The sequence below is a fragment of the Lucilia sericata genome, unplaced genomic scaffold (genome assembly GCF_015586225.1).
Source record: "Lucilia sericata isolate MDLA Ls3-8-SP2 unplaced genomic scaffold, ASM1558622v1 Contig008079F_arrow, whole genome shotgun sequence".
NCBI classification, from domain to species: domain Eukaryota; kingdom Metazoa; phylum Arthropoda; class Insecta; order Diptera; family Calliphoridae; genus Lucilia; species Lucilia sericata.
In genome coordinates, this window is record NW_023998066.1 from 1 (window position 1) to 12,528 (window position 12,528).

Below are 12,528 nucleotides of genomic sequence, written 5' to 3' on the forward strand. Positions count from 1 at the left end.
TTATATTTGTTATTGCTAGAGTTTAAAAATATATAATAAATTGGAATATTATAAAATTAACTTAGTTTAAACACACTATGGTGAAGGGTATATTATTTAACTAGTTCAATAGTTGTATTGTTAATTCATAAAAAAATCCATAAAAATATTGGATGATAAACGTGAAAATATGTTTTCAAATGATAATATCTACATTGCTAGGACAAGGTTTTGCGAAGTATTGGAGTAGATTTCCTGTAAAGGAAAATGTTTTAAATAATATTATCAAAAATTGGAATCGCTTTAATTCTTCACATAATACAAATAATTTACTTTGAGGACTTTTGACCCATTAGCTGGGTTTATAAGATTCAACTCTTACCAAATTTCACTGTACAGCACTCATTACTCAGCGAAATTGTCAGTCTAGTCGAAGCAACCTTTTTTGGACCCTTCCCATTGTGCGTTGTAAAATTAACTAAAATACGAGCCCAAACCAAACAACGTAAATCGTGTGCCTAGGACAATGTATTTAGCAATATCCAATTTTCCATTAAATAATTACTAGATAACAAGCCGTTATCCAAAATCTTGCTGGTGGTTTAATTAGGTGCAGTTATGCCTTAATTAAGATATTTTTATACTTTTGTTGCTTTTAACTTTTGTTTAAATTTTAATGCAAATTCCATATAAAGTAATTTTATGAAAAAAACGTTTGATAAGTTATCACGATATAAAAATCTATTGCATTTACTTTTACTTTTTTTTTCTTAATTTATGATTTCTTTTGTTTTGCGCATAACAAAACTTTAAGCAAAATACTTTTTAATTACCTTAATTTAAGCCATTTGTTTGCCATTATACTAAAGTTTATGGAACAGCAAATAAAGAAAAAAATTTAAAAAGGTTCATTGACTTGCTTTTTGCTTTAAGATTTTTTGGTATAAATTAGAACATTTGCAAAAGAAATTTTATTACTTTTCAAAAGTTCTTTAAACACTCAAAATGAAAAAATGTATTATACTAATTGTATGGGGTTTATTACTGGCCCACTGTCAGGCAGTACCAGTTGAAACGGAAAGAGTAGAAGATGATCCTGAATTAAAAGCGGGTTTGTTTGAAGGTGATATGGATTTAGGAAACTCACGTAATGGTTTATTGGATACCACCAAAAGATGGCCTAATGGTATTGTGCGCTATAGAATCGATCCAGTGTTTGGTATGAAATTTTATAAGGATTTGTTGTTACTAGAATATTTTATATCCTAATATTTTACCCCATAGATATTGAACACTCTCTTCATATACTAAAAGGCATGCAAATTATTGAATCCAAAAGCTGTATACGTTTCCGTCATGCCATAGATACCACAAAGGCCTTTATCAGAATTAAAGGTGAACCTACTGGCTGCTCTGCCAAAGTTGGTTACAGCGGTACTGAGCAAAATGTCAATCTAGAAGTTTATGATCTGGATAAGGGTTGTTTTAGAATTGGCAGTATTATGCATGAACTGCTGCATGCTTTGGGTTTCTATCATCAGCACAGTTCCACAGAACGTGATAATTATGTTAAGGTTATGTGGGATAATATTAAAACTGGCATGGAGAGTAATTTTGTTAAATATGATTCGAATACTGTTTCGAATTTTGGTGTGGAATATGATTATGGCAGTGTAATGCATTATAGTTCAACTTCGTTTTCGAAAAATGGCGAAAAAACGTTAGTGGCTCTGAAAAGCACTGATGCAGTGATGGGTCAACGTTTAGAGTTAAGCGATAGTGATGTCTTGAAATTAAATAAAATGTACAATTGTTAAGAAATAAAAGTTTATGTTTTCACCCCACCCTCGTATATAGTATGTCTTGATTTTCGGTGAAAAAAACGCAAGTTTGATAAGATACTATTATGGTAAAAACCGTATTACTACTTTTTTTTGTCTAATTTCACTTCAGGCATGGAAAACTGAAAGAATAAAAACCTTTTTTGGAATGAGTAAAATAGAGTAGTCTATTGACTACTTTCTATTCTAGTATATTGACTACTTTAAAGACTCTATAGACTAGTCTATGGACTATTCTATATACTAGTCTATGGAATACTCTATAGACTAGTCTATGGACTACTTTATAGACTAGTCTAAGGACTACTATATAGACTAGTCTATGGGCTACTATATAGAGTAGTCTATGGAGTACTCTATACTCTAGTTTATGGACTACTTTATAGACTAGTCTATTTACTACTATATAGACTACTCTATGGACTACCCTATAGACTAGTCTATGGACTACTATGTAGACCAGTCTATGCACTGCTCTATAGACTACTCTATGGACTACTCTATAGACTAGTCTATAGACTACTATATAGACTACTGTATCGACTACTCTATAGACTAGTCTATAGTAGTCCATAGATTAGACTAGTCAATGTACTACTATATAGACTACTGTATCGACTACTCTATACACTAGTCTATGGACTACTATATTCACTAGTATATAGACTACTCTATACACTAGTCTATGGACTACTCTATAGACTACTCTATGGACTCCTCTAGAGACTAGTCTATGAATTATACTATAGACTAGTCTATGGACTACTCTATAGACTACTCTATGGACTACTTTATAGACTACTCTATGGACTACTCTGTAGACTAGTCTATCGACTATTCTGTAGACTAGTCTATCGACTACTCTATAGACTAGTATATGGACTACTCTATAGACTAGTCTATGTATGGACTACTCTAGTCTATGGACTCTATCTAGGATTATGAACTACTATATAGACTTGTCTATGGACTACTATATAGACTAGTCTATGGACTACTCTATAGACTAGTCTATGGACTACTCTGTAGACTAGTCTATCGACTACTACATAGACTAGTCTATGGGCTACTCTATAGACTAGTCTATGGACTACTCTATAGACTAGTCTATGGACTACTCTATAGACTAGTCTATGTACTACTCTATAAACTACTCTATGGACTCTATCTAGGATTATGGACTACTATATCGACTTGTCTATGGACTACTATATAGACTAGTCTATGGACTACTATATAGACTAGTCTATGGACTACTCTATAGACTAGTCTATGGACTACTCTGTAGACTAGTCTATCGACTACTCTATAGACTAGTCTATGGGCTACTCTATAGACTAGTCTATGAACTACTCTATAGACTAGTCTATGGACTACTCTATAGACTAGTCTATGTACTAATCTATAAACTACTCTATGGACTACTCTAGTCTATGGACTCTATCTAGGATTATGGACTACTATATAGACTTGTCTATGGACTACTATATAGACTAGTCTATGGACTACTCTATAGACTAGTCTATGGACTACTCTGTAGACTAGTCTATCGACTACTCTATAGACTAGTCTATGGGCTACTATATAGACTAGTCTATGGACTACTCTATAGACTAGTCTATGGACTACTCTATAGACTAGTCTATGTACTACTCTATAAACTACTCTATGGACTACTCTAGTCTATGGACTCTATCTAGGATTATGGACTACAATATAGACTAGTCTATGGACTACTTTATAGACTAGTCTATGGGCTACTCTATAGACTAGTCTATGGACTACTATGAACTACTCTATAGACTAGTCTATGGACTACTCTATACACTAGTCTATGTACTACTCTATAAACTACTCTATGGACTACTCTAGTCTATGGACTCTATCTAGGATTATGGACTACTATATAGACTTGTCTATTGACTACTCTATTGACTAGTCTATGGACTACTATATAGACTAGTCTATGGACTACTCTATAGACTAGTCTATAGACTAGTGTACGGACTACTCTATACACTAGTCTATGGACTGCTCTATACACTAGTCTATGGACTACTCTATGTACTACTCTATTGACTAACCTATAGACTATTCTGTTGACTACTCAATAGACTAGTATATATATAGTATTTTGACTACTCTATAGAGTAGTCTATAGTACAGTCTACTCACTTTGTTATTGTCTTGTTCATTGGCTAGTCTAATGAGTAGTACATTGAGTATTCTACTGACTAGTCTGTTGGCCAATTTAGAAAAGTATCTAGTATGATGGAGTGGGAGCATATTTTAAGTACTGATAAAAATACAATAGTACTAAAGTTTCCATACCTGTTTATTAGCGTTGTACTTGCAAGGAAATTTATTACACATAATCGTAAACTTTAATTGACTAATTTTCAACAAGTTGTATTTTGTTGTAGATCAGATTTATCAATACACAATTTTTTGCTAGAAAGTATTAAAAATACAGATTGTCATTTTTAATACACACCTCTTGAAAAAAAAATCAAAAAGATTAAAATTTAGTTTCTATTATTGGCTATAAATTAGAAATTATTTGGAAATCTAATATTAGTTTTCAGTTAGTGGACAAAGTATCAACATGAAAAATTTCATTTATATCGGTTTATTAGTCATTTTCATGCATCAAAGTATTGGTGCTCCTGTTGAATCCACCAACGAAGAGGATTATGAGGAAGATCACGAATTAATTGGTGGATTTTTTCAAGGTGATATGGAGATAGAAATGACACGTAATGGTGAAATAGCGGAATCGAAAAGATGGCCCAACGGCCAAGTTCACTATAAAATAGATGAAGTTTTTGGTGGGTTAAAGTACAATTAAAAATTTAATTAACTAAATAAATACAAAAATATTTATTTGAATATGCAGATGCCGACCATGTTGCCTACATTAAACGTGCCATGAAAAATATCGAAAGCGTTAGCTGCATACGTTTCATTCCCGTTGCTGATGACAAAACACCTCATTTGCTTTTCATTGGTGAGCCCTCTGGTTGCCACACCAAAGTCGGTTATCGTGGCAAGGTACAAACGCTTAACTTACAAGTAGATCGTTTGGACAAGGGCTGCTTTAAATTAGGCACTATTATGCATGAAATCTTACATTCATTGGGCTTCCATCATCAACAATGTGCCACAAATCGTGATGACTATGTCTTAGTTGTAGAGGAAAACATTAAGTATGGCAAATTGAACAATTTTGTTAAATACGATGACAAAACAGTTACTGATTTTAATATTGAATATGATTATGGCAGTATTTTACATTATAGTTCTACTGCCTTTTCGAAGAATGGTGAAAAGACCATCATACCTTTACAGGGTGAACATATCGAAATTGGTCAGAGACGAGCTTTGAGTGCTAGTGATATTGCTAAATTGAATTTGATGTACAAGTGTCCAGTTTTAATGAATTAGAAAATACATTTTTTTAATTTTGAGCATAAAATATTGATCTGTTTTTTATTTGATATATATTTACAGTGTTTGAACTGAACTTTGTTAAAAGAGTGCGTTTATTTTTGTTTTATATTGTTAGCTTTCATGCTGGAAATATTGGAAAACGTTTTAAAGTTCTAAATCTATTTACTCACACTGATCATCTAGGCCCTAAGACCATAGTGCGTAATAAAGCTTTTACAGTAAATAGAGCATTAAGAATAAACAGAGCTATAGTTATAAATACAGCATCAAGCTTATATAGAGTTTAAGAACAAACCGAGATTTAAACAATAGACAGAGTTTGAAGCTTAAATATAGCTTTAAGTCCATATAGATCTTTAAGCTTTAATAAAGTCTTCAGTTAAAAAAAAAACTTTATGTTTATCTTAAGCTTAAATATAACTAGGGCTTCAAGCTTTAATAGTGTTTCTAGTTAGAAAAGCTTTAGGTTTTACTGAATTTATAATCCTAGATAGAGGGCAAGCCTTAATATAGCTTAAGCTTATGTGTGAAGCTTTCAGCCTAAATAAAGCTTTAAGCTTAAATAGGGCGTTAATCTCAAAAATAACTTTAATCTTAAAAAGAGCATTAATCTTAAAAAGAGCTAAAAAAGAGTTTTACTATTTTCAATATATATTTTTCTCAAAAGACTAGATTTTTTAAAGAAAATTTCCAAAAATTTGGAATTTTATTTTTTTACTAAAAAACAGATTTTATACCAAGGAGCTTTAGAAGATTTATGTACTCCTTAAGTACATCAATTAGTTTTGTCCGATTTCGGGATAGTGGGAGTAAATCTTTTTGTAGAATAAACTTTTTTACAATATTGTTTTGGTGTAATAAATATATTTAATAAAATTAAGAATATTTTAGTCTAAATTCTAAACATTAAGAAATACTAGTCACATATTACTATCATTTAGCATCACTACAATTATGTATCACAACATCTCCATACGAAGGTGGTGGTGTTTCCGGTCTAGGGGCTGATGGAGAGTAATCTTCTTCAACTGGACTATTGGGTTCACTAGAATTTTGTCTCTCCGCAAAATGTTGACTTAAACGATTGTTAAATAAATTACTGCGACTTAAACGTCTTATTAATGTGGCTGTATTTTGATTAATAGTGCGATAATATTGTTGACGAGCTGGACGACCAAATAGACGTGAGAGGAAATTTTCTCCAACTGGACCTTCGTAGCGTACCATTGAACGTGGGGGAGGAGCAGCTCTTCTGCGTGGTTGTCTTCTCACCTGAGGGGGAAGTTGTGAGGTGGGTCGAGCCAAAGGTTGCGAGGGTAAATCATCGATGTGGTCAAGAGGTGGAACTAGAATTAAAAAAGCTAATTACATATTTAAATTTTTAGCAAAATTAAAAGCTATAAATACCTGAATTTTTCACTTCCAAACACCTTTTCATGCATAAAGCACAGGCCAAAATGAATACTATAGCCGATGCGCCTATGGCTATGCCCATGAAAAAAGCTAATTTGATATCATGAAGAGGACATTGTTCCTTAATAATGCGTTGTTCATGCCAAGCTTTATTTAAGTCCTGCAAACATGAGCGGTATTCTTGACATAAAACAAAATTTTGTTTATTACACAAAATAGTATCTGGAGCAAATCTTAACCATTCATTGTTTTTTCTTATAACTTGATGATGAATTTCTTTGGAATTCTCATCATCATCTTCTTCCGTGGAATCTTCTTCTAAATCTATATTAGAACGCCATTGGTGAATTTTATTTAAATGCTCCTCCTCTTCGATGGGCGAAGCGGCCATTACCATTTTCTCAAACATTTCGGTAGCTCTTTTAAAGTTTCCATTTATCTCTCTGAAACATTTATCCAGGGTAACATTTATACCCCTTTCTTCCAATAAACTCAATTTATTTTTGATGGCAGTATCACATTTTATGGAATTTTCATTTAGATTAAGATATTCCAATTTCTTTAAATATACAAAATCTTCTATATTAAAATTATTAAGTAAATTTTTACTTAAATCCAATTTTCTTAGATTAGGCAAACCACTGAAAAGTTCTGGTTGTAGTAAAAATAATTGTGAATTTTTCAAATTTAATTCTTCTACAAATGGATTATTTAAAAGAGTTTTATGTTGCAAAGACTCCAATTTGTTGCCTTCCAAATTTATTTTTAACAAATATTTATTTCGGGCAAATAGACGTTCATCCAAGTATTCGAGTCTATTGTAAGAGAGATCTATTTCGTTTAGGCGCCTTAGTTTGGAGAATGACTCCCAGTCCAGTGTGTGCAGGGCATTGTTTGATAGATTGAGATATTTCAAGTGGGAAAAGTTCTAAAATGACAACATAACAACTATTTTATTAATTAATTTATGTGATTTAAGACTTACCTCAAAACATTTCTTATCCACTGTGGTAATGTCATTGTAACTTAAGTCTAATATTTGTACCTGATAAGGTAAATCAACTTCGGCACTTACAAGTCGTTTGGAACTGTAATGAATATAATTAGAATTAAAAATTTTAAATTGAGATTAATGTAACAATAATCTTCAGAATTTTTTTATTTTAAAAAGTACAAGTGTTGGTACTTATGTATATTGAATGACATATTTGTGGAAAATGTTGATAGCAGCTTTTTGAAGTGACGAAGAAAAAAACGAACAGAAAAATTGATAACATAATCCTATGAACTTTGTCTTTAGTTTATTTAGCGCTTCCCAAATTTTAATTAGTTCTAGTTCAGTTCTAGTTCAGTTCTAGTTCATTCTAGTTCAGTTCTAGTTTTCTAGTTCAGTTCTAGTTCAGTAGTTCAGTTCTATTCAGTCTAGTTCAGTTCTAGTTCAGTTCTAGTTCAGTTCTAGTTCAGTTCTAGTTCAGTTCTAGTTCAGTTCTAGTTCTAGTTCAGTTCTAGTTCAGTTCTAGTTCAGTTCTAGTTCAGTTCTAGTTCAGTTCTAGTTCAGTTCTAGTTCAGTTCTAGTTCAGTTCTAGTTCAGTTCTAGTTCAGTTCTAGTTCAGTTCTAGTTCAGTTCTAGTTCAGTTCTAGTTCAGTTCTAGTTCAGTTCTAGTTCAGTTCTAGTTCAGTTCTAGTTCAGTTCTAGTTCAGTTCTAGTTCAGTTCTAGTTCAGTTCTAGTTCAGTTCTAGTTCTTCTAGTTCAGTTCTAGTTCAGTTCTAGTTCAGTTCTAGTTCAGTTCTAGTTCAGTTCTAGTTCAGTTCTAGTTCAGTTCTAGTTCAGTTCTAGTTCAGTTCTAGTTCAGTTCTAGTTCAGTTCTAGTTCAGTTCTAGTTCAGTTCTAGTTCAGTTCTAGTTCAGTTCTAGTCAGTTCTAGTTCAGTTCTAGTTCAGTTCTAGTTCAGTTCTAGTTCAGTTCTAGTTCAGTTCTAGTTCAGTTCTAGTTCAGTTCTAGTTCAGTTCTAGTTCAGTTCTAGTTCAGTTCTAGTTCAGTTCTAGTTCAGTTCTAGTTCAGTTCTAGTTCAGTTCTAGTTCAGTTCTAGTTCAGTTCTAGTTCAGTTCTAGTTCAGTTCTAGTTCAGTTCTAGTTCAGTTCTAGTTCAGTTCTAGTTCAGTTCTAGTTCAGTTCTAGTTCAGTTCTAGTTCAGTTCTAGTTCAGTTCTAGTTCAGTTCTAGTTCAGTTCTAGTTCAGTTCTAGTTCAGTTCTAGTTCAGTTCTAGTTCAGTTCTAGTTCAGTTCTAGTTCAGTTCTAGTTCAGTTCTAGTTCAGTTCTAGTTCAGTTCTAGTTCAGTTCTAGTTCAGTTCTAGTTCAGTTCTAGTTCAGTTCTAGTTCAGTTCTAGTTCAGTTCTAGTTCAGTTCTAGTTCAGTTCTAGTTCAGTTCTAGTCAGTTTAGTTCAGTTCTAGTTCAGTTCTAGTTCAGTTCTAGTTCAGTTCTAGTTCAGTTGTAGTTCAGTTCTAGTTCAGTTCTAGTTCAGTTCTAGTTCAGTTCTAGTTCAGTTTCATAGTTTAATTCCCTCATTTTACTTCACTTAATACACTTCCACAAAAGTTTAACATTTCATTCTCTTTTTATTCTACCTAAGAGAGACAATTTTGTTAACAGTTTCTTTGCTTCTCTCAGTAATCATACCTGCATTGTGCTCTATTTAGTTGCAGATATGAATCACATTTACAAAATCGTGGACAATTATTTATAGAATTTTCACCATAAACTGTAAATACCAAACAGATGCATATAATTATTTCTTTAAATAAATACATTGTTCTTTATGCATTTCTTATTTTTATAAATAATAATTTATTTCAAATTCCGGAAGATTTCTTTATTTAGATTTATATAAAATATCACATTTTTTAATGGTTTTACTCGATATTTTCGTATTGTCTCGTTTAATTATAAAGGCAAACTGAAACTGAATTTTGTATTTTAAGAGATAACAAAAAGTGAGTAATCGTTATCTATAAAAACAAAGTTGATAACAAATAATAATACAATTGTTAAAATTAGTGCAGTAAGAATTTTTTTAACAGTATGATGTGTTAATATTTGAACAATATACATATGTACGTAGTTTAATAATTGTTTTCTGTTAAATTTGTTTTTAGTGCTTTAAATACTTGTTTTAGTGATTGTTTAGTTGTTTTTTTGTAGTCAAAATTAATAGCATTCACAGTTTTTAAAGTTTTTTCTTTTTACAGAAATTAAATGATTGGCTTAACTTTATCTATTTTTGCTTAGTGTAGCTCATCTACTGATAAGATAAAAATTCTATTTGCCTGTGTTGCAACGACTACCTTATCAATTCTTTTATCATTTGTTCTCTTTTTAGAAAAATAAGAGAGTGATTGTAAAAAGAAAATTTATAAATATATGGGGGATTTTATGTCATGTTACCCAACTTTTAAAATCGTTGTTTTCTGATCATGATGGAATTTGTTAGTACTATTTACTACAGTTCTAGTTCAGTTTATTCCGCTATAGCGGAATAAATAAGGAATGCCATTTTTTAACTGTAGCATCTCCATCATCAAATGCTTTATTTAACCCAACCCTCTAAAGTTGCACAACCTACAGAAAACAGAGATTAAGTAGCAGAATAAACAATTTTATTATAGAAAAATATTAACTTCTAAAAATTAATGCACTTCCATTTACTTTATACAGAAACCAGCATCCATTATAGCGATGGAGACCTACTAAGCTTAAGAGTTTAACATTAAAGCCTAAAGATTAATGTTTGAATGACATGCACGTCCGAAAATGGAAGTGCATTCGTGATGCTTATTTATTTTTTTTTTTAATTTTTTTGGTTGGAATTTTAAGCTTAAATACTATACAAAAACTACCTCAAAACTAACCAACTACAAATAGAGAAAAAAAAAATACATAAAAATTGCAGCAATGAATGAATGAACCGAACGACCGCCCGCCTCTAATTCCAACTTGAAAAGCAATGAAATTAACGGAAACTAATGTGGTAGTCCGAAAGTCATGGGCTGGGAGAAGAGGATGCGGAGTATGAAGCACGGGATAAATGGTTGAATGTTAAATAGTTTTAGCAAAGTAAAGGATTTTTGTTATTTTGTTGTTGCAATTTGTTTGTTGCCATAGATGGATGCAATCTATTATTTGTCTCTGTATTAAAAAAAAAAACAACTGAGAGAGGCTATACTCTTTACATGTGCGTGTGTTTAACTGTCTATCCGTTTATTTGTCGTTTGTATATGAGCAAGTGTTCAGTACATAATGTAGTTGCAATTGCTCGCGTAACGGAAATGAAATACTTCCTTCCTTTTTGGTGGTTTAAACTATATGTATACCCTACTTGCAGTTAAACTCATAAAATGAACTAAAATTTAGAAAAATACACACAAACCGAATTGATGTTGCAATAAATTTGAAAAGAAATATTTTTTAGAATATTTCATTTCACTGCCGAGACTTTAAATTTCAATATTCAAGAAAAATATGTATGTGTATGCGCATAAAAGAATTCTTATAAAATTGTTTAAGATTTGTAAGGTTTTCCTTTTTTTCTATTGAATTGTCATTTCTAAGCTTTGTGTCTGTGTCCCGTTTTAATGTTTCCTTGTCAGTGTTATATATATTTACTCTCTTTTGCCAAATATTACTTCCGTTTAGTTTAAGAGTCTGTGGAAATTAAAGACAAAATTATTTGTTTTGAAAACTGCCACTAACATCAGTTCAAAATGAAAGATTTTTCCTATTCATGTGAAAAGAAAGACAAAGAAGGGAAAGAGTTTTGTCATTTACAATGGGTTTGAGTTAAAATTCAGATCTGTTCTAGTTCTGTTCTAGTTTTGTTCTAGTTGTTCTAGTTCTGTTCTAGTTCTGTTCTAGTTCTGTTCTAGTTCTGTTCTAGTTCTGTTCTAGTTCTGTTCTAGTTCTGTTCTAGTTCTGTTCTAGTTCTGTTCTAGTTCTGTTCTAGTTCTGTTCTAGTTCTGTTCTAGTTCTGTTCTAGTTCTGTTCTAGTTCTGTTCTAGTTCTGTTCTAGTTCTGTTCTAGTTCTGTTCTAGTTCTGTTCTAGTTCTGTTCTAGTTCTGTTCTAGTTCTGTTCTAGTTCTGTTCTAGTTCTGTTCTAGTTCTGTTCTAGTTCTGTTCTAGTTCTGTTCTAGTTCTGTTCTAGTTCTGTTCTAGTTCTGTTCTAGTTCTGTTCTAGTTCTGTTCTAGTTCTGTTCTAGTTCTGTTCTAGTTCTGTTCTAGTTCTGTTCTAGTTCTGTTCTAGTTCTGTTCTAGTTCTGTTCTAGTTCTGTTCTAGTTCTGTTCTAGTTCTATTAGTTCTGTTCTAGTTCTGTTCTAGTTCTGTTCTAGTTCTGTTCTAGTTCTGTTCTAGTTCTGTTCTAGTTCTGTTCTAGTTCTGTTCTAGTTCTGTTCTAGTTCTGTTCTAGTTCTGTTCTAGTTCTGTTCTAGTTCTGTTCTAGTTCTGTTCTAGTTCTGTTCTAGTTCTGTTCTAGTTCTGTTCTAGTTCTGTTCTAGTTCTGTTCTGTTCTAATTATATTCTAGTTCAGTTCTAGTTCTGATATATAGTTTTATAACGCTATCACCCCACGGTGCTCAGTTTTCCCTTTAAATGCCAGATTTTCCTTGACATTCTTGTTTTTGTTTTAGCTTTTTTGACAATACTTCATTTCAAATCTAAATTCTACCACGACTATTCATTGTCTGTTTGTCTTTTCTTCATATTGGCCAACTAAAAGACAAAATCTAAAACAGAATATCCACTTAATTGTATTCCAACTCACATCTAAACTTTTTTCATTAAAAATGTTGCTGTTTT

General features: G+C 31.8%; 3 protein-coding genes across 3 annotated transcripts; 2 read left to right on the top strand and 1 right to left on the bottom strand.

Moving 5' to 3' along the window:
* Window positions 1-925: 925 nt before the first annotated feature.
* Window positions 926-1,831, top strand: LOC119615809 (seminal metalloprotease 1-like). The gene is made up of 2 exons (XM_037971795.1): window positions 926-1,198; window positions 1,264-1,831. Exons 1-2 carry the CDS (start codon window positions 985-987, stop codon window positions 1,794-1,796), a joined length of 747 nt encoding a protein of 248 aa, XP_037827723.1. The 5' UTR covers window positions 926-984; the 3' UTR covers window positions 1,797-1,831.
* A 2,568-nt stretch (window positions 1,832-4,399) lies between these two features.
* Window positions 4,400-5,295, top strand: LOC119615808 (seminal metalloprotease 1-like). Its single transcript, XM_037971794.1, has 2 exons — window positions 4,400-4,648; window positions 4,717-5,295. Exons 1-2 carry the CDS (start codon window positions 4,426-4,428, stop codon window positions 5,262-5,264), a joined length of 771 nt encoding a protein of 256 aa, XP_037827722.1. The 5' UTR covers window positions 4,400-4,425; the 3' UTR covers window positions 5,265-5,295.
* A 783-nt stretch (window positions 5,296-6,078) lies between these two features.
* LOC119615810 lies at window positions 6,079-9,619 on the bottom strand. The gene is made up of 4 exons (XM_037971796.1): window positions 9,360-9,619; window positions 7,669-7,771; window positions 6,678-7,611; window positions 6,079-6,616 (listed from the first exon to the last, which is right to left on the bottom strand). The coding sequence occupies exons 1-4, from the start codon at window positions 9,488-9,490 to the stop codon at window positions 6,204-6,206; spliced, it is 1,581 nt and encodes a 526-aa protein (XP_037827724.1). The 5' UTR covers window positions 9,491-9,619; the 3' UTR covers window positions 6,079-6,203.
* Window positions 9,620-12,528: the final 2,909 nt, after the last annotated feature.